Source organism: Lathyrus oleraceus, chromosome 3, assembly GCF_024323335.1.
Source record: "Lathyrus oleraceus cultivar Zhongwan6 chromosome 3, CAAS_Psat_ZW6_1.0, whole genome shotgun sequence".
In the NCBI taxonomy this organism is placed as follows: Eukaryota; Viridiplantae; Streptophyta; class Magnoliopsida; order Fabales; family Fabaceae; genus Lathyrus; species Lathyrus oleraceus.
The window spans coordinates 76077011-76099089 of record NC_066581.1 but is presented as its reverse complement, the minus strand read 5'-3'; the positions used below and the strand labels follow the sequence as shown (position 1 = coordinate 76099089).

Sequence of the window (22079 nt, the reverse complement as noted above, 5' to 3'; positions counted from 1 at the left end):
TTAAGTAGAGGCAGATGATCCCTTAACAAAATCAGTGACTTGACCACATCAAATTGATCATCTAATCCAGTTAAAAAATAAATAAATATATATATATATATATATATATATATATATATATATATATATATATATATATATATATATATATATATATATATATATATATATATATATATATATATATATATATATATATATATATATATATATATATATATATATATATATATATATATATATATATATATATATATATATATATATATATCAACTAATGATTAGATCTAGCATTACACATAGTTGCACAATAACACTTAATACGACAAGTACACATAGGTAAAGGTAAGTATAGATCTAACTCCTCCAAAATAATCTTTAAATGAGATAAAATTATTGGCTTAGTTTCTTGTTTGAGATTGTAGATTTCTTGTTGTAGTTCAGAGATGCGAATGAGATCGCCTTGTGAGAATCATTCTTTCATATCGTTCCACACATCAATGACATTTTCCATAAAAATGATTGATTGAGAAATGGATTCATAATCTGAAGAATGTACTAACATATTACATTGATTCCAAGCACAAACGGATGGATCGAATGAATCAGCTGGAATAGGAAGATTTCCATCAATGAATTGAAGTTTCATTTTTTCTCCGAGAGCTCTCTTCATGGATCGAGCCCAAGAGTGATAGTTTGAACCAATGAGCTTCAGAGAAACAGTTACAGAACCGATACCATTGCTGGGATGAACGAAATACGGTGAGGTTTGATCTAAAATTGGATCGAGAGATGGAATGCGCGGAGGAGCCATGGGGAATAAGAAGGAAAACTGAACAGTAAAGTAGCGGATGAAGGATCTTAATGACGATTGATATCATATTATGGTGAAGCTACTTACAATATTGAATGAACAAAGTGGAAGATTGAATGAACGAAAGAGAAAGAAAAGTGACAATTCATTAATTAATATTGTTTTATAAAATGGAGGAAAATGAAATTTTATATTGAAAAAAATCAAATTGAAATCGGAGGGAAAGTTTGTTTCAAAACTAACCAACCAATAATAAATTAACTAGTTTAATATCTAATTAACTTAATAAACTTAACAGAAATGATATCCTTACATTTGTTTATACACCTACACCGTATCTACATACTGGTCTTTTTGTAATTCATTAATTTAATAGGGGTAAGTTGGTCATTTGTACTTTAGGTTTTAGGGTAACTCAAAAGCACACACATCACTGCAGAATGTACGCTGAATATTGAAGTTGCTCTCTCAAAAAGACCAGCTGCGCTCTCCATCTCCATCTCCATCTCGTCACCGCCGCGCACCGCGTCTCCATCTCGTCACCGCGTCTCCGTTTCCGTCTCCATCTCTGTCACCGCCACTGCGTCCTTCCGTCTTCATCTTCTACATGTCATCCTGTTCGTCTTCATCATCTCCATCTCAAGGTTAGATGGTTACACTTCCACCATATTAACACTTGAAATTTAGGGTTAACGCCTTTTAGGATGGCATTTACAGTGGAACCAGAAGCATGTACAAGATTCCTTTGAAATTTAGGGTTTAGGTTGAGTGATTTATGTGTTTCTTTGGTTTTTAATTCAATGGTTGTAGTACTGATTATGTGTTTTTTTGGTTCTGTTTTGTTATTAGTTGATTTATTGCCGAAACTATGACATCATCAAAAAATGGCGACGAAACTGAAGTAAGTAATAGGCATAGGTTTAAAATTTTATTTGTTTACATATTATAGTTGGTTTGCATTGTTAGTTAATCAAGTTTTTTCATGAACTTAAGGTGCGAATGAGGCATAGCTGTATCCCGGTGAATTTGAGCAGCATCAATGAAAAGTTAACAAAAACTCAACGTGCTCACATCGAATGCACCTCATTCAAATGGGCGATGGATATTTCTAACAACTTCTCAATCTCAGGTGGTTTATTATGGGAGTTGGTAAGTAGATGGGACGTACGTAGTAGGGGAGTTAGGGTTAGGGATAGAATAGTTCCCTTTACTCCAGTTGATGTTTCTTTTGCTCTTGGATTGTCTATTGTTGGTAAGTCTCTAGTAGTAGAAGAAGATCAACAATGTGAAACATTAGATCTATTTAAAGGGGCTAAGATAACCATTAGCAATATCTGCAAATAACTTCGTTACCATAAGAAAAAATTAGTTAATTTTGTTAGACTTTGCAAATAATTTCGTTACCATGGAATAAGGTATTTACGGGATTTGTTAAGCAATTGGATGATTTGGATTCCCTTGATGCCCATAGTTGGGGCATTGCTATTTATAACTTTGTGGTTTCTAGTTTATGTGAGTATTCAGTTGTGTTGAAGGAGGGAAAAAACAAGGCACAAAGACATTTAAACGGGTGTGCTGCCATATTGCAGGTAAAATATTATACTACTTTATAGTTCCATCTTGTGTTTTGAAACTTTAAAACTTTTCAATTTAAAAATTTACAACTCCTAATATTTGTTACAGATTTGGGCATTCAACCACTTATCTTTGGGGAAAGCACCAGCTGTTTCTAGGTTTAGTTTTCCACGTGTATTGAATTGGCCGGTTATAAGTATGCAGAAGAAAAATATTGAAAAATCATTTGAAAAAATATGGTAAGATTTTGTGTGTTTGAATTGAGAAAATAATTTTTTCTATTGTTGTATGTTGATTGACTTTTATTTTGTTAGATAATTGATAGAGTGGTTGCAACAGAGGAAGAGCTAAAATATGACATAGTCAATGCTGCTTTGTTTGAACAAGGACAACAATTTGTGGATGTTATTGATTATCATAAATTGGTGGATGAGAATAAAGATTTTAAAGAGAGGATAGCAGTTCTTGAGTATGAAGTGAGGATGATGAAAGAGGCGAGAGTTAACACTCCGTTTGAGGAGGAGGTTGTTCAAGATGATCGACAACTTGTGAACTTTATCACTGAAGATGAAGTAGGAACTTTGGCTGGAGATGTTGGACATAACACTTCATTTAATGATGATGCCAATGTTGCGGAAAATCAATCAAAGTCTAAATCCAACATGGCTACAAGAATGAGGAAGAAACCAAGGAAGCATGGAAAAAGAACCAGACTTAATTTGTAAATCATTAGTGTTGTAGTGTAGAATTTGTGTAATATGTATTGCAGAACTTGTACCAATTATGATGTGTTGTAGTGCAATGTTGACAATTTGTGGTTGTGTTTTGTTTATGTGCATAATGTCCTGATTATGTTATCGTTCATTTTATGGTTAATGTGTTGAGAATGTGTTATAGTGAATATTGTTCCATCAATGTATTAACCAAGTCTGGTTTACAAATTTCCCTTGTTTTGAAGTCTGGAACTGCATTAACCAACTTCATGAAAGGTATTAACCAGGCCTGGGACTGCAATTTCCCTTGTTTTAAAGTCTTAAACTTTCGTTAACCAACTTCATGAAATGTATTAACCAAGTTTGATTTAACAATTTCCCTTGTTTTGAAGTCTGGAACTGCATTAACCAACTTCATGAAAGGTATTAACCAGGTCTGGGATTGCAATTTCCCTTGTTTTAAAGTCTTAAACTTTCGTTAACCAACTTCATGAAATGTATTAACCAAGTCTGAAAATGCAATTTCCATTGTTTTAAAGTCTGGAACTGTATCAACCGAAGTTAAACTTCCATTAACCAACTTCGTGAAATGTATTAACCAAGTCTGAGACTGCAATTTCCATTGTTTTGAAGCCTGGAACTGCAATTTCCATTATTTTGAAGTCTGGCACTACATTAACTGAAATTAAACTTCCATTAACCAACTTCGTGCAATGTATTAACCGAGTCTGGGACTGCAATTTCTCTTATTTTAAAGTCTGGCACTGCATTGATCGAAGTTAAACTTCCATTAACCAACTTAGTACAATGTATTAACCAAGTCTGGGACTACAATTTCTCTTATTTTAAAGTTTGGCACTGCACTAACCGAAGTTAAACTTCCATTAACCAACTTAGTGCAATGTATTAACCAAGTCTGGGAATGCAATTTCTCTTGTTTTAAAGTCTGGCACCGCACTAACCGAAGTTAAACTTCCATTAACCAACTTCGTGCAATGTATTAACCAAGTCTGGGACTGCAATTTTTCTTGTTTTAAAGTCTGGCACTGCATTAACCGAATTTAAACTTTCATTAACCAACTTTGTGCAGTGTATTAACCAAGTCTGGGACTGCAATTGCATTAACAAAATATTTTATATATTATATACACCAACAAAATTCAGTATAATTTGGATTATGACAAAAGTCAATTTACAATACTGCACCATTTACAATTTGGATTAACGAAAATAATTAACGAAAATGAGATACAGATAAAATAAAAACTTATCCATCAAATATGCCTCCCTAGTATCTCAATTCATCATTTTGATCAAAGCAAGTCAAAGGATTTGAGGTTTATTTCTCAAGGAAACCCTAATTCATCTGTGTACCAAGTGTGCCTTGCTCATAAAGCAACCTCATCCCATGGTAAAAAATAATCAAGGGAAGTTCTTTAATTCATCATCTCATGAATATTTGAGATAAATTAAGTATCCTCAATCATCAATTCATCAAGATATGAGTTATGGACTTGAGAAGTTGATCAGTTAATTCATCTAACTATTTTAAAATACACTGAGACCTAACTTTTTATGTGTTGATCAAATGGAGATGACCCCAAGAGAAAAAATGTTCTTAAGGACAATATGAACAACTTTCATGTTAATCAAAGATTAATTTGAAGCTTGTAAGGTCATCTTCCATTCCAAGACATTATAGGTCATTTTGACTGAAACCCTAATTTTGGGTCAAATTCTCAAGAGCATAACTCATTCATTTTTTATGATTTTGAGGTGCGACCAAATGAAGTGGAAAGCTTATTGTGTCTACTTCAAAATATATGTTGAACAAAATTTCAAAATCTCAAAATAAATACATGTGATAATGAAAAACATTATAGGTCACCTTGGGCCAAATGCATTGAAATGGAAAAAAGTCCAACTTCAAGTGCCCATAACTTCTTCATCAAAAATCCAAATGATGCAAAATTTAAGTTCAAATTGATTATCTTGAAACGATATACAACTTTCATGTTTAAGGTTTTATCATTTGGAGCTTGCATCATTGAAACAGAAGGGCTTGAACATTGGCCAAATTTGGAAACTTCACTTTTGCATGTTTTGCACCTTACACTTTAAACTCAAAATTCACTAATTTCCAAGGCCCAATTGAGATTTTGATCAACATATCATTTGTTCCTTATGAAACAAGCTTTCTAACCATTACTCATGAGGTAGTATTTGGAGTTTGGAAGCACCATTTTCGAAGGCATGAAGATTTAGTGCATTTTGTGAAATTCAATTCAAATTGCCATGCATGAGTTGTTTACACTTCTTGTACACGTCTATTTGCAATCTACATAAGTTCAGCAGGTCATTCCAAGCTTCATTGGGCCTTCCACATGATCACACAAGCCCATGCAAGGAAAATCCATTTGCCATGCACACGAGTAAACTCACTTGTTCAGCCAATTCCAGCTATAAGTACATGTGCTATGCTTCATAATTAACTAACCTAAGGGCACCTGAAATGCTGCAAGAGTGAATTCCCAACCATACCAAAGGAACTAAATCCATTTTCTTCAAAATATTCAGATCTGAAATTCGATTGAATTTGGTTGAATCTTCAGATCTAAAGTTCCTAAACCTTCATCATCTGATCCATTGAAGTTCTGTTTTGCAAAAGGAACCAAGGAAAGGGACTCAAAGCTTCACAGTTCAAAGGTGTGGATCAACTGGTTTTTTCTTCGAATCTCTTTATTCTTTGATCTATTGGCCTTGATATTGTGTTGTATGAAGTCCTCTCTATAGAGGCATCATTGCTGTATGCTCAATTTTTGAAATCAAGCAAGTTCATGATGAACACCATCAAGCTTCCATCTCTAATTTCTCTCTCAATAGGAATCTAGAGTGGAAGTGAGTGGTATAGAAGTGATGTACATCACTTCCTCTTTCGAACGGTGCCTAGATCGCCCATTTTAATGACCATTTGCATCTCTGCATTTTTTGGCCTTCGCCGGAGCTCACCGGAGAAGACGGTGGCGCTGGCCACCGTCTCATTGCCAGATTGAATCTGAGCCATCAGATGCATTTTCCAGATCTAATCGTGGCAATCAGTTGTTATGACTTCATTTAATGCCTCATGTGTCTAATTTGACTAAGGCATATGGTGAGCGCGCGCGTGAGAGCCTTAGGATGTGCCACCTCAATTAATGAAATCTCATCCAACACCTCTCCTTTTTTCTGATTTTCTTAATTTCTATTTTATTTTCTTTAATTCCATTTTATTTCAAAAATTCATAACTCTTTCATTTTAATTCCAAAAAATATGGGACCAATTGCATTATTTCTGTTTTTAATTCTAGTTTCTAAAAATGATTTTTAATATTTTTTAATTTATCATTTGATATTTTTTTGTGAATTTTCTCTTTTCTGGTTATTTTCAATTCATTTTAAATAGTTTTGAATATTCAAAAAATACAAAAATATTTTCTCAACCTATTTGAATGATGATGGATCTATGAAAAATATTCTCATCAATTTTTTAATTGATTTGAGATTTATTTGAGATTTTAGTTCAATTCGATTATTTTTATTCATTTTAATTGATTAAAAATAGTTTATGACTTTTAAAAATGCTGAAATTTTTTGTCAAACTTTGTTTGATCTTGTTGAACTTGGGATAAATCACTTGGACCTTTCAAAGTTGATTTGAAGTGATTTTGAAGTTTGACCTTTCTTTAATATTTTAATTCAAGTTTATTTTCAAATATTAAAAAATGCCAAAAATATGTTGATTATTTCTTGACCTCCAATCTTCATCCCACTTCTGTTTTTAGAGTTTGACCTTGATCCTCATTATCTTTGGTCAACATTTATGGATTGGTACATTCCATCTTTTACTTAATGCACCTTATGTTCTTCATTTCCATTATCCATCTCCTTCTTCTTCTTTTTCTTTTTCTTTTCTCTTGGATTAATGAGTTAAAGGTTGATAAATTAGCATTGATTAGGGAGGTTTAATCTTCCTTGATTCAAATCTAATTCATCTTGATCAAATGATCAAGTGAATGGCTTTGCATTAAGGATAGATTGCTCCCTAAATCATGCAAAGGACTTAAACCAATACAAGATCATTTCTCTTCTTCTTTTTTGGCATGGCAAGTTGTTGGAACTTGGTTCACTAATCAAGACTTCTAACTTGTGTTGTTGCCTACATTATTATTGACCGGCCTCAGATAGTTGTGACTTCTACATAAGTCCAATTACGATTGCTTAACATAGCGCTAAATTTGCCTTATGGCACACTAACTACTAACATTAACCATTAACCATTAACATTTACTTTTTGCCCTTTACATTTATGCAATTTACTATTCTTGTACATATTATTCATTTGCTTTTCCCTTTGCTCACTTGAGCACATGTTTATGTTAATGCAATTTACCTTTTGCTCACTTGAGCACATAATTGTGTATATACTTTTGTGCTTGTGTTTTGTTTTGTTTGTTGTTGATCAAAATGCAAAGAAATGGACAAATGGACTTAGACTTTAGGACTTTCCCTATGCAAATTTGGAGTCAAAGAGCAACTAGGCATTGAGCCTTTAGAGTGCTATAAAAGTCAAAGAGCAACTAGGAATTGAGGAGGACCTTTGAAAGGACCAATCTCTAAAACTCCTCCTTGTTCATTCTTGATTGTTTGATTAACCCAAGCCAAAACTCTTTTGTGCAAACATTTAACACTTCTTTTCAAACATTAGAAACCTAAGCCTTATGCTTTTGATTTTCAAACTTTCTTTTCATAATACTTATTTTGAATTGAACTCTTAAATCAACTTTGACCATATTTTGTAAATACTTTTCATTGGTAAATATAACTCATTCAAATACTTTTGTGGTTTCAATGGCCACTCCCTTAATCAAAACTTTTCATAACCTTTAGCTATTAGGTTTGAGTTATCCTTGAGGTAGATGTAATACTCACCCATATCCTTAGTGATGGACAATGAGTCTTCCATGCTTATTATAGGGTTAACCCCTCACTAGCATGTTGAAGCTATCCTCACATGGTGGATTTGTGGTTTTAGGTTGAGTTTTCTCCCTTGGATAACAAAAGACCTTAAGGCTTTTGGGCCAATCAATTCACCAACTCATTTTGAGATTTTTTACCCCGAACTACGAGGTTTTGATCCTAATCTTTTTTTAAGATGGTACGTAGGCAATGGGTTTATCCATCTAAACACAAAAATGTAAATAAACTTGTATATTCTCTTCTCATCTCTTCAATCATGTTTGCACAAACAAATTTTCACAAAATACCAACCTTACAACAAATGTGAAAAGGGCTCCCTAGGAGTACCTAGGATGTTTGGGTGCTTAAAACCTTCTCATTGCATAACCAACCCCCTTACCCAGATCTCTGACATTTTTACTAGTTTTTGATTCGATAAAACTTTTAGATTTTTGTTCGCTTTCTAACCATTCCTTTGGATAAATAGAAGTGAGGTGGCGACTCGACTTGTATGGTTTACCTTGGATTTAGTTAATATCTCTAATGGTAACGAATACCCCGCTACACTACCCAAGACACGAAAATGTCATGTGATCTGACAAATTCTTCTGTGATAATAATTATGTGTATAATTACCCCTTTGCCCTTATGTCTATATTGAACACAAGGCATAGACCGTGTCATTCTTGTCCAGTTCAATATTGGGCCCATAGACATTTATCCTGTTACGCAGGATGGGCAAATTCCATCTAGGTCACTCATGTCTCTTAGCATGCTTCGTGGAGTACCCATCAACTGTATTTATGGTCATCCAGTTACGGACAACGTTTGATCAGCAATAAGGCACTTGACTCTACATCTAGGGTCCATAACGGTTTCAGGTCGAAGGATGGTATACACCATTATCACCATGAGAATAACTTATGACACTTTTCATAACATTCTATATAGTATTCTCATAGCGGGTCAATCCAGTATAAATATTACTCTTAATATTCATACCTATGTTTAAGACTTGATAACTCCTTATCCATGATCCATGAGATGTGATCATCAGTCTATAAACATAATAGTCTTCATGCTTTAATGTTATCCCACTTCACAATAAAGCTCGACTACGGATACTTTAAGAATAGTGTCCTTATGTTTAATGTGATCTGATGATTAAGTCATACTTGATACATTAAACAGACTAGCTATTCTAGGGACTCTATTAAAAAAACATAATAAAGGAAAAGCCTTTTATTATTAATAAATAATTCGATACAAGTACCAAAAGTATTGGCCTATAGGGCTTACACCAACATTGAGGACCAAGGCAAGGCCCGGGGAAGCTCCATAGGATCCATCATCATATCATCAAGAATCAGGGTTTTGAGGTCCCCTGAGGATAGCTTAGATGTCACCTTGTTGAATTCATACCTCCACCATTAAGCAATTAGGGTTTCACATCCCCTATGCTTTAATGAAAGTCCAAGTCACACCTTTGAACTCATCCCACCTATAAACCCTGCCTCGACAAGCCATGAATTTTGAATCTATGGCGATCCACTAATGGAATGACTTATGCATATGAATGAGTTGTTAATGTATGCAGCTGATCCCCAAGTCAAGAGGTTGGATGGAATAATGAAAAAGTTGAGGGTAAATTTTGGGGTACAACACTAGTGTGTGCTTGTTTTATGGTAAAACTAATCACATTGTGGATAACTACTTTAAGAAACATGATGTTCCACCCCACATGCAAAAATAATTCCCATCTACAGCATGCAATGCTACCTCTGATGGAAGTGAAATTGGATCAGTTCCCAACAACACTGATATCAAGGACGATTCTTCCCCTATGACCCATGATCAATTTGGAGTTCTAACGAATTTGCTTAAGAAGTCTAGTCTTTTCCAAGTTGTAGGGAATGCTTATTCAAATAAGGTTGTTGATGGCCATTCTTCAGCAGGTAATTCTCATTATTGTTTGCATAGTTGTAGTATTGGCTCTTGGGTCACCGATTCAGGAGCTACATATCACATTTGTGGTTCGGTCAAGTGGTTTCACTCTTACAGTGAAATCATTCCTATCAATGTTAGGTAGCCAAATGATCAATATTTAGCTACTAAGCATTCTGGTACAATTAGCTTTTTTCTTGGATTTATTGTACCAAATGTTTTGTTAATTCCTTAATTTTCTTTAAATTTTTATCTGTTTCAAAACTATGTGAATTCTCAAATTGTAATGTCAATTTTTTGGGTTCCAAATGTGTCATTCAGGACAAAACATCACTAAAGATGGTTGGTTATGCTGAAAGGAATGATGGATTATAGTACTTAACACTAGGAGATAAGAACTTGCATGTTAAGAATAATCTTGTTTTAGCAACCAATGTTTCACTACCTGATAAAGCCTTGTGGCATTTTAGACTAGGACACTTGTCTCACAATAAATTGTTAGCTTTTCATTCAAAGTTTCCTTTCATTACAATTAATAATAAACATGTTTGTGATGTGTGCCATTATAATAGACAAAGAAAACTTCCATATATTGTTAGCAACAATAGAGCTTCACATCCTTATGATATGATCCATTTTGACATTTGGGGACCTCTTACTGTGAAATCCTGGCATGGTCATTCCTATATTTTTTAACTGTTGTAGATGATTGTAGTAGATACACTTGGACCACTCTCATGAAATCTAAGTCTAAAGTTAGACAACATGTTATCAATTTTGTTAAACTCATTGAAAATCAATTTGGAGCTAAAATTAAGATTATTAGATCAAAAAATGGTCTTAAATTTAGTATTTCTGAATTTTATGCTTTATGGTATTATACATCAAACAAGTTATGTTGAATCTCCACAATAAAATGGTAGAGTGGACAAAAATCACTTATCCTCTTTTAAGGTTTTTCTTTTATTTGTATCTCATTTTCGTTAAGTGTTTAATAAATAAATATTATATATAATGAACACTTAATAACTTTCTAAATTAATTTATTTTTATTGTTGCAATATGATTTAAAACCTCAAATGAGAAAAGAAAAAAACAAATTACATATTTTAATACTAACATTTTCAGATTTGTTCGTCGATTTGCTTGTTAACGGATCATATCTTGGATCAATTAATATTTTGTTAATTATTAATATGTTTTTTTTTTAATTTGTTACTGAGAGAGACAAGTTGCATAAGGTATAAATCCTAGTGAGAACCAAAGTGTAAAAAAATTTAGAATTATATCTTAGGGATTTGGCAGCCTTTGCTAAATACTTTAAACGCATTGAGTTTGTGTGATTCATATATTAAGAATTGAAGAGATTGAGAAACACTTGGCGAGAAAATATGGTTTGTTCTTGAAAACTTGGAAGCCTATTTTCTTATAATTCATATTGTAATCACTTGTAGTAGATACACTTGGACCACTCTCATGAAATACAAGTCTAAAGCTAGACAACATGTTATCAATTTTGTTAAACTCATTGAAAATCAACGTGGAGCTATGACATGTCAGTTAGAAGCATTGAACAAAAATGGAACTTGGAACATAGTTGACTTGCCATCTCATATCAAACCTATTGGTAGCAAGTGTGTTTTAAAAGTGAATCACAAAGCTGATGATACAATAGAGAGATATAAAAATAGGCTTCTAGCCAATAACTACAATCAAATTAAGGTATTGGATTTTATTTTTTTACACTTTTTCTCCTGTAGAAAAACTTACAACAATCAGAACTTTACTTGCCACTGATTCTATTCACAATTGGTTTATGCACCAACTTGATGTGAATAATTACAAGAATACGTTTATATGGCAATACCTGAAGGAGTTCCTTGTGGCAAGCCCAATCATGTATGTAAATTGTTGAAGAGTCTCTATGATTTGAAATAGGCTAGTCGAAAATGGTATGAGAAGTTAACTGCCTTACTGATTCAACAAGGTTACACACAATCAATTTATGATTATACTTTCTTCACCTTTAAAATTAATGATAGTTTTACATCCATTTTAGTATATGTTGACAACATTATACTAGTTGGAAATTCTATGAAAGAATTTGATAGAATCAAAGTTTTAGTTGATAAAATTTTCAATATCAAAGATTTGGGATTGCTGAAAAATTTCCTTGATTTAGAGGTAGCTCACTCAAAGGAAGAAATTTATTTTTCTCAAAGAAAATATTGTCTAGATTTGTTGCAAGAATATGGCCTTCTTGGATCTAAACCAGATGCCACACCTCTTGATTCTTCAATTAAACTCCATGTTGATAATGGTAAATCCTTTAAGGACATTGGACCTTATAAAAGACTAATTGAGTGTTTACTCTATCTCAATACCTCATACATCACATATGCTACACATCAGCTTAGTCAATTCTTACACAATCCTACAATGAACTACTATCATGTTGCTTGTAAAGTGATCCATTACTTGAAGAGTAATCCTGGAAGAGGTCTTCTATTTTCTTGAAAATAAGAATTACAGATTCTCGAATTTTCTGATGTTAATTGGGCAGGGTGCCTAGATTCAAAGAAATCAATTTCAGGTCATTGCTTATTTCTAGGATCCTCTTTAATCTCATGGCCTGCAAAGAAACAACAAACCATTTCCAAGTTATCTCCTGAGGCTAAATATCAACCACTATCATTTGCTACATGTGATCTGATCATCTGATCATGAATCCACGTTCTAATCCTGGTCCTTGCTTTTGAGTACCACGCGTGTACACGCGTTAGCTGAGGCATTTGATGGAAGTGTGCGTTTGGCCATCAGATCTGCCACCTCAATTAATGAGGGAGATCTGATGGCCCTTGTTTTTTTTGTATTTTCTGAATATCCATTTAATCAACTTATTTTATTTAATTCATAAATTTCATTTTTAATCCAAAAAATATGGGACTTTCACCAAAAATCTTTAAATACTTTTCTCTTTCATATTCTGAATTAATTTTTTTTGATTAATTTTGGTATTTTTCATGAATTAAGTGTTTTTTTGCATATTTTTAATTGTTTAAAAATACTTCTGACTTTTTAAAAATTGTGAAATTTTGTCTAAGGTCTTTTGACCTTGTTTGACCTAGGATAAATTCCTTGGCCATTTATTTGATATTTTGAAGGGATTTTAGGTTTTGACCAAATTAAAATGTATTTTAATTCATTTTTCAATTCATTTGTAATTGATTAAATGTTTAAAAATATTTTTGAGCCATTTTTATGGTCTTGTGATGTTTGACTTTCTGGTTGGGCCTTGGTCATTGTTGATTTGACTTTTGTTGAATCAAAATCATTGGATTTAGGGGATTGATGAGATGTACATTTCATCTCGCAAAATGAATGCATGGTTTTGATTTGATGAAATTCCTCTCATGATCAATTTTTGTTTCTATCTTCCCATCCCTCTTCATCTTCATCCATATTCTTCCACATTCTCTCATTTGACCAATGAAATCTCTAATGTCCAAAGGCTAATTGATTCATCAATGACCTTGTGTCAGATGAATCAATACAAGTATGACTGAGATAACCCCCTCCCCCTTTTTTTAGTGTGTGGTATATTTTAGGAGTTTGGTTCTTCATACCAAATCTCTAACATGCATTAACACCTATATTTTTATTGCCCGACCTCAGATAGTTATGACTTCTATATAAGTCCAATTACGATTGCTTAACATAGATCTAAATTTGACCCACAAGGCATAACATTCTAGTAAGTGAGATTGTAAGTCTCCCATTCTTCATGGAATTGTATGGAGACTTGACCTTTTTTCCTTTCATGGGAGCTAGTGGCATACTTGTTGAATTATCCAAGTTGGAGCCCTTCTCATGGAAGATGTCTTGGTTTAAGGATTCATACTTGTGAATGAATGGTTGAGTGTTCTCCAAAGAATGACTTAATCAATTAAAAATCACCACTAACTTTTGACTAACATTTGACCAACTCTTGTTAATATTGCTTTACTTTCAAGTTATTTACTATTATGCAATTTAAATTTCAGTCCTTTATCATTCATTGTCATTTACATTTCATATAACTTGTTTATGTTTATGTCCTTTTCACTTTGCTCATTTGAGCCATATCTTATAATTGTATGTACTTGTTTGTGTGTTTTGATTTTGTCCCTAGAGTAGTTTGGCTTATACCCATACATTTAATTCCTTCTTTTTTTGGCTAAATATCAGATAGTGGCAACCATGCTAGTCCATGTATCGTTTAATGTTGTTTCTCTATATGGTACAAATCCAATTTCTCATATGGATTCCAATATACCTTAACCTTCGGTTTCAAATTACACTTTCCAGTCATTGTTACCAAATCTTTCACTTCCGTGACTTTGGTCACTTCATTCTGTTCATCTCCATGATGCATTCGCATACTACCTTCATTCACTCCATGTGATATACCAGTTATCTTTGAGCCAAATACACTACCTCTTTGTGCTCTATCTTGCGTCACCTTGTGAACCAAGAGATATTTGGACCATTTCCAAACACTTATTTCTTCGTATTTTCGGCATTACCCTATAGCGGCATCCTTGCTAGCCCACGTACTGGTAAGAGCCACCTTACTCTTGGGTTCATGTTTTCTCCCTTGTTGGAGTTTCAAATCATACAATCATTTGGTTCAGACCATACTTTGATCACCAATTCTTTTCATCTCCCACCACTAGTTCTTCGAACTACGGAGCTCTGAATTCCTCATTGCACTATGAGGATATATAGGCATGATGCCCCCAATCCACACCGAGCATAATTATCTATTAATCCCCATTTCCCCTTTTACGAGTAATCTTTAGATATCACACTTATTCGAGCGAGAACAATCAAAACGGTTCCAATGGAGTACCATGGATGTTTGGGGTGTTAATATCTTCCCCTTGCATAACCGACTTCCTTACCCAACATATCTCTTTCCCCCGAGTTTTATCGATGTTTTCCTTTTTCTTCGGGAATAAATAAAGTTCGATGGCGACTCTGTTGTATATTCGAGCGTGCGATACGTTTAGGTATACTTCCGCTAGCTTCAACTAGCACCTAGCTTGGTTGAATTAAATTTGGATCCAAAATGTTTAGAATCAACAATATTGATCAGAGATTAAGATTCATCATTAGAAATATGTTACCTCTCATGTTGAATAACCATATGAAAAATTTGTTAAGTAGAGGTAGATGATCCCTTAACAAAATCAGAGACTTGACCACATCGAATTGATCATTTAATCCAGTTAAAAAATAAATATATATAGCAACTAATTATTAGATCTAGCATTCCACGTAGTTGCGCAAGAACACTTAATACGACAAGTACACATAGGTAAAGATAAGTCTAGATCTAACTCCACCCAAATAATCTTTAAATGAGATGAAATTACTGGCTTAGTTTCTTGTTTGAGATTGTATATTTCTTGTTGTAGTTTATAGATGCGAATGAGATCGCCTTGTGAGAATCGTTCTTTCATATCGCTCCACACATCAACGACATTTTCCATAAAAACGATTGATTGAGAAATGGATTCAGAAACTGAAGAATGTACTAACATATTACATTGATTCCAAGCACGAACTGATGGATCGAATGAATCAGTTGGAATAGGAAGACTTCCATCAATGAATTGAAGTTTCATTTTTTCTCCAAGAGCTCTCTTCACGGGTCGAGCCCAAGAGTGATAGTTCGAACCAATGAGCTTCAGAGAAACAGTTACAGAACCGATACCATTGCTGAGATGAACGAAATACGATGAGGTTTGATCCAAAATTAGATCGAGAGATGGAATGCGCGGAGGAGGCATGGGGAAGAAGAAGGAAAACTGATGAGTAGAGTAGCAAATGAAGGTTCTTAATGACGATTGATGTCATATTATGGTGAAGCTACTTACAATATTGAATGAACAAAGTAGAAGATTGAATGAACGAAAGAGAAAGAAAAGTAAAAATTCATTAATTAATATTGTTTTACAAAATAGAGGAAAATGAAATTTGATATTGAAAAAAATCAAATTGGAATCGGAGGGAAAGTTTGTGATCAAAACTAACCAACCAATAACAAATTATTAACTTAATAAACTTAAACTAAACAAATGCTTAAACCAGCTGATCCAAATAATTAACGAAAATGAGATACAAATAAAATAAAAAACTTTAAAAGGATAAGTGATTTCCCTCCCTATTGTGACACATGAGTAAAAAAAAATGATTGGTTAATATAAAAATGATATTATGGTTGATATATAGAGGAGAGGGTTGACGAGGTTTAGCGTCCTGGTCAATTCGTGCATATAATTGACTGGTCAACTCTTGTTACTGGTTGCTTCTCACCAACTACCTCATTTTTATTTTGGTCCTACCAACCAAGTAACGAAGAATACTAAGATCTTAGAGTGCCACGTAGCTATATCATAACCAATCAATACTACTAAATGATAATCAAACGCTCATAATTAATTTTCAACAAACTCACTTTTTTCTTTTCTCCTTGAGCAACTTGTCTCTCCCTACCTAACAAAAACACATGCATTATTATTAGAATAATAATGAATTATGTAACCTCCAAAACAAATCTCTATATAAAAGCTCAACCGCTCTTCCTTCCCATATCAGGAAATTCAGTACAACTCCTACATTCATTCATTCTTTCATAATCATTTTTACTTTCCACTCTCTCAAATTCTAGTTACCTCTACCAAAACACAACAATCTTAAGATGGAAGCAGTAGCAGCAGCCATTACAAAAAACAGCAACGGTTATGATTCATTCTGCTTGACCAATGCTAAAAATAATAATATGAAAGTGAATACTGCCGATCCTTTGAATTGGGGTGTGGCCGCCGAGGCAATGAAAGGAAGCCACTTGGATGAAGTGAAACGCATGGTGGAGGAGTACCGGAAGCCGATTGTTCGTCTTGGTGGCGAGACTCTCACCATTTCTCAGGTTGCTGCCATTGCCGCACATGACCATGGTGTGAAAGTTGACTTGTCCGAATCTGCTAGAGCTGGCGTTAAGGCCAGCAGTGACTGGGTGATGGAGAGTATGAATAAAGGCACAGACAGTTACGGTGTCACCACCGGTTTCGGCGCCACCTCACATCGCCGTACCAAACAAGGAGGTGCTCTGCAGAAAGAACTCATCAGGTTTTTGAATGCCGGAATATTTGGAAGTGGAACCGAGTCAAACCACACACTGCCACATACTGCAACAAGAGCCGCCATGTTAGTCCGAATCAACACACTTCTCCAAGGCTATTCTGGTATTCGATTTGAAATCTTGGAAGCCATAACCAAGCTCATTAACAGCAACATCACCCCGTGTTTACCACTTCGAGGTACTATCACTGCTTCCGGTGATTTAGTCCCTCTTTCTTACATTGCTGGTTTACTAACAGGAAGACCGAATTCCAAAGCTCATGGACCTTCTGGAGAAATACTTAATGCCAAACAAGCTTTTCAATTGGCTGGAATCGATTCTGATTTCTTCCAGTTACAACCAAAAGAAGGACTTGCACTTGTTAATGGAACTGCTGTTGGTTCTGGTTTGGCTTCTATTGTTCTATTTGAATCTAACATCTTGGCTGTCTTGTCTGAAGTCCTATCTGCTATTTTCGCCGAAGTTATGCAAGGCAAACCCGAATTTACGGATCACTTGACACACAAGTTAAAGCATCACCCTGGTCAAATTGAAGCTGCTGCTATTATGGAACATATTCTGGATGGAAGTGCATATGTCAAAGCGGCCAAGAAGTTGCATGAGATGGATCCTTTGCAGAAACCAAAACAAGATAGATATGCACTTAGAACTTCGCCACAATGGCTTGGTCCTCTCGTTGAAGTCATTCGATTCTCTACCAAATCTATTGAGAGAGAAATTAACTCTGTTAACGATAACCCCTTGATTGATGTTTCAAGAAACAAGGCTTTGCATGGTGGGAATTTTCAAGGAACGCCTATTGGAGTTTCCATGGATAATACACGTTTGGCTCTTGCATCCATTGGTAAGCTCATGTTTGCTCAATTCTCTGAGCTTGTCAATGATTTTTACAACAACGGTTTGCCTTCAAATCTCTCTGCTAGTAGAAATCCTAGCTTGGATTATGGTTTCAAAGGATCTGAAATTGCCATGGCTTCTTATTGTTCCGAGTTACAATACCTTGCAAATCCCGTCACAACTCATGTTCAAAGTGCCGAGCAACACAACCAAGATGTCAACTCCTTGGGTTTGATTTCCTCTAGGAAAACATATGAAGCCGTTGAGATCCTTCAGCTCATGTCTTCCACATTCTTGATTGCGCTTTGCCAAGCAATTGACTTAAGACATTTGGAAGAGAACTTGAAAAACTCAGTTAAGAACATCGTAAGCCAAGTTGCTAAACGGACCCTTACAACTGGTGTGAATGGAGAACTCCATCCTTCAAGGTTTTGTGAAAAGGACTTGTTGAGAGTGGTTGATAGGGAGCACGTGTTTGCCTATATTGATGATCCTTGTAGTGCTGCATATCCATTGATGCAAAAACTAAGGCAGGTGTTGGTGGATCATGCATTAGTAAATGGAGAAAACGAGAAGAATTTGAGCACGTCAATCTTCCAAAAGATTGCAACTTTTGAGGATGAGTTGAAGACCCTCTTGCCAAAAGAGGTTGAAAGTGCAAGGGCTGCGTATGAGAGTGGAAATCCTAGAGTTCCAAACAAGATCAACGGATGCAGATCTTATCCACTGTACAAGTTTGTGAGAGAAGAGTTGGGGACTGGTTTGCTAACAGGAGAAAATGTGATTTCACCGGGGGAGGAGTGTGATAAACTATTCACAGCTATTTGCCAAGGAAAAATCATTGATCCCCTTCTTAAATGCTTGGGAGAATGGAACGGTGCTCCTCTTCCTATTTGTTAACTTTATCTGTTTCTCTTGGAAATTCTTTCTTTGTATATGCAACTATAACAATAATTACTATAAGTTTGTTATGCCTTAATCATCATTTCACTTTCCTCCAATGTCAAAGTGAAACTTGTAATTTACTTTTATAATACAATTTTATTTGTTTGACATATATTTTTGGTCCATTTTGTAGTGATATTCTGTTGCAGGATTGAAAAAATGGGTCAAACTTTTGGATGTTTGATTACCTTTTTATATTAATTATTGAACAATATTTCTTCTTTTTAATGTATATTTGTGTCTATGTCGGGGGTGAACCGGTTCTAGCGCATACATGAAGTTGCTGATTATTTTGGACCAGAGTTTTAGGAAAATGTGGCTCCGGGTTGTTTATCGCAAACTAGAACGAGCAGAGACAACATTCATAAAATGGGGTCAGTGGGCTGCTATTCTGACTAGTGTTTCTATTCTTTTCTCTGATATTGCTAGACCAACTTTCTTAATAATTATTCTCTTTATTACATTAATTTGTAGTCTTTTATTTTCTCATCTATTCACTCATCTAAATTAACTCTTATGATTCTAATTTTCTTAATAGAATTGGTATCCTTAATTGCAAGAAACCTTGAGTTAGTGTTGTTGGAATGGAGTCATCTCTATATTTGCACACATCTTTCATTACTTTTTAAAAAGTTGCTGCCATTGTCATTGCTGAAAATGTTACTATATTATTGCAGCCTTCAACAACAATATACAGTTGGTAGCTCATGCTGCTCATGGAAGGCTGCTCATGCTGGCTGGATTTATCATAGCTTCTGTTCATTTAGACCAGGATGTTGTGCCTTGGTATCAGATGATGCAAAAAACCGAACCACTGTTCTTACTAGAGCTCTGGAACTTGATTTTGGACCATCAGCCTATGAAAAATAATGCTACTACAACTTGAAGATGAGGAAGAGATACAGTCAGATCAACCACCAGGTGGATTTGAGGAAGAGAATTCTGAATCTGAATGCTATGAAAGGATCTAATGGAGTTGGTACCATCAGATTCACAGGACAAGTTGGTAGAATCAGTGTTAAAATATTAGTGGATGGAGGCAGTTCTGATAAATTCATACAACCTAGGGTTGCTCAAGTGTTAAAACTACCAATTGAACCAACCTCACTCAAAGTTCGGGTTGGTAATGGTCAGATCTTGAATGCAGAAGGAATGATTCAACAACTACCATTACAGATCCAGGGCCAAGAAATCAAAATCCTTGTATACTTGTTGCAAATTTCTGGAGCAGATGTCATATTAGGCTCAAATTGGCTTGCTAAACTAACTATATGCCAAATTGTCAAAATGATCTTTTGGAGCATCAGAAGTGGATTACCTAGGGCACAGGTATCAGGCAAAGGGGTGTCTATGGAAACAACTAAAATCCAAGCAGTGTTGGAATGGCCCACTCCAACCAACATCAAACAATTGAGAGGGTTTCTTGAACTAACAGGGTACTATAGAAGATTTATCAAGGGCTATGCTCACATCTCCGCACCACTAACAGACTTGTTGAGAAAATATAACTTTAAGTGGAATGTTGAAGCAGAAGCTGCACTTACACAACTCAAAACAGCTATGACTATAGCACCTGTATTGGCAGTACCAAATTTTACCCAACCATTCATTTTGGAGACCGATGCATCTGGCATTGGTGTAGGGGATGTGTTGGGCCAGAATGGACACCCTATAGCATACTTTTCAGAAAAAAACTAGCACCTAGGATGTTTATGTTATGTTGGTCTGAACCTCACTCCTAATTCCTAGAAGAACTGAGAATAAAACTAAATTCAAAACCGCATCTGACAAAATTGATGTTAGACTGCAAGGACTCTGAAGAAGCTCAGCACTATACAGTCAGAGAAGGTTTATTGTTCTGGAAGGATAGGCTGGTCATTCCAGCAGAAGAAGAAATGGTGCAGAGAATTAAGCACAATTATACCTCAGCGGGTTTGGGCTGATGTAGCCATGTACTTCATAACAGGCTTGTGTATCGTTAATGGATTCTCTGTCATCATGGTAGTGGTGGACAGACTCACCGAGTATGCTCACTTTTTACCACTTAAGGCATATTATAGTAACAAATCAGTTGCTGAAGTTTTCATGAGCAACATAGTGAAACTACATGGTATGCCAAAATCTATTGCATGGGACAGAGATAAGGTTTTTACTAGCTCGTTTTGGCAAAGCTTATTCAAATTACAAGGCACCTCACTAGCTATGTCATCGGCATACCATCCTCAGACAGATGGTCAATCATGAGAACCCAAAAGGCTGGCTTAAGGTATTACCGTGGTCAGAATTCTGCTATAACACTACATTCCACACTAGATTGGCCATGTCACCATTCAAAGCATTATATGGAAGGGAGCCTCCAACACTAATCAGAAAAGATTACACCAATCTGGATCCTATGGAACTAAGGGAATAATTGACTGACAGAGATAACTTGCTAGCCAAGTTAAAAACCAGTCTAGCAAGGGCACAAGTCATGAAGACTCAAGCTGACAGGAAGAGACAAGAGTTGAATCTGAAGGTTGGAGGCCTAGTGCTGGTAAAGCTACAGCCCTACAGACAACACTCTGAAGCATTGAGGAGAAATCAAAAATTGCCAATAAAATACTTTGGTCCCTTCAAAATCATAGCCAAAGTAGGGACTGAAGCTTACAAATTGGAATTACCTTCAACTGCAAGAATACTACACCCAGTTTTCCATGTCACAATTGAAAGTGTTTAAGGGGAATACTGCTGAGCCATACCTGCCACTGTCAGGAAAATAGGTATCAATGCACCAGTACTGAGAGGACCAACTGTAGAGTTGGTAGTGGCATGGAATGCTTGGGCTGGACGTTGTGCTGGTCGGGGAGGACGCGTGGGACAGTCAGAGATGATATGACCCTGTTATTTGCAATAGTTGCAAAACTTCTTACTGCAGCTGCAAGCAATATGTCCAAATTGTTTGCAAGAAAAACATTGGACTTGTCGCATATCACGACCCTTTCCTCTGCTCTGAGCAGCATATGCAATTGCCACGGGTTCGGAACTGACAGCATCATGAGACATAGCTCCTTGAGTAATCAGACGTTGT

General features: G+C 35.1%; 1 protein-coding gene across 1 annotated transcript; it reads left to right on the top strand.

Moving 5' to 3' along the window:
- Positions 1-16631: 16631 nt before the first annotated feature.
- On the top strand, positions 16632-19121 carry LOC127132696 (phenylalanine ammonia-lyase 1-like). The gene has a single exon (XM_051061662.1). The coding sequence runs from the start codon at positions 16787-16789 to the stop codon at positions 18962-18964; it is 2178 nt and encodes a 725-aa protein (XP_050917619.1). The 5' UTR covers positions 16632-16786; the 3' UTR covers positions 18965-19121.
- Positions 19122-22079: the final 2958 nt, after the last annotated feature.

Excerpts from the sequence above, each read along its gene's own strand:
- LOC127132696 (XM_051061662.1), top strand. The coding sequence starts at position 16,787 with ATGGAAGCAGTAGCAGCAGCCATTACAAAAAACAGCAACGGTTATGAT.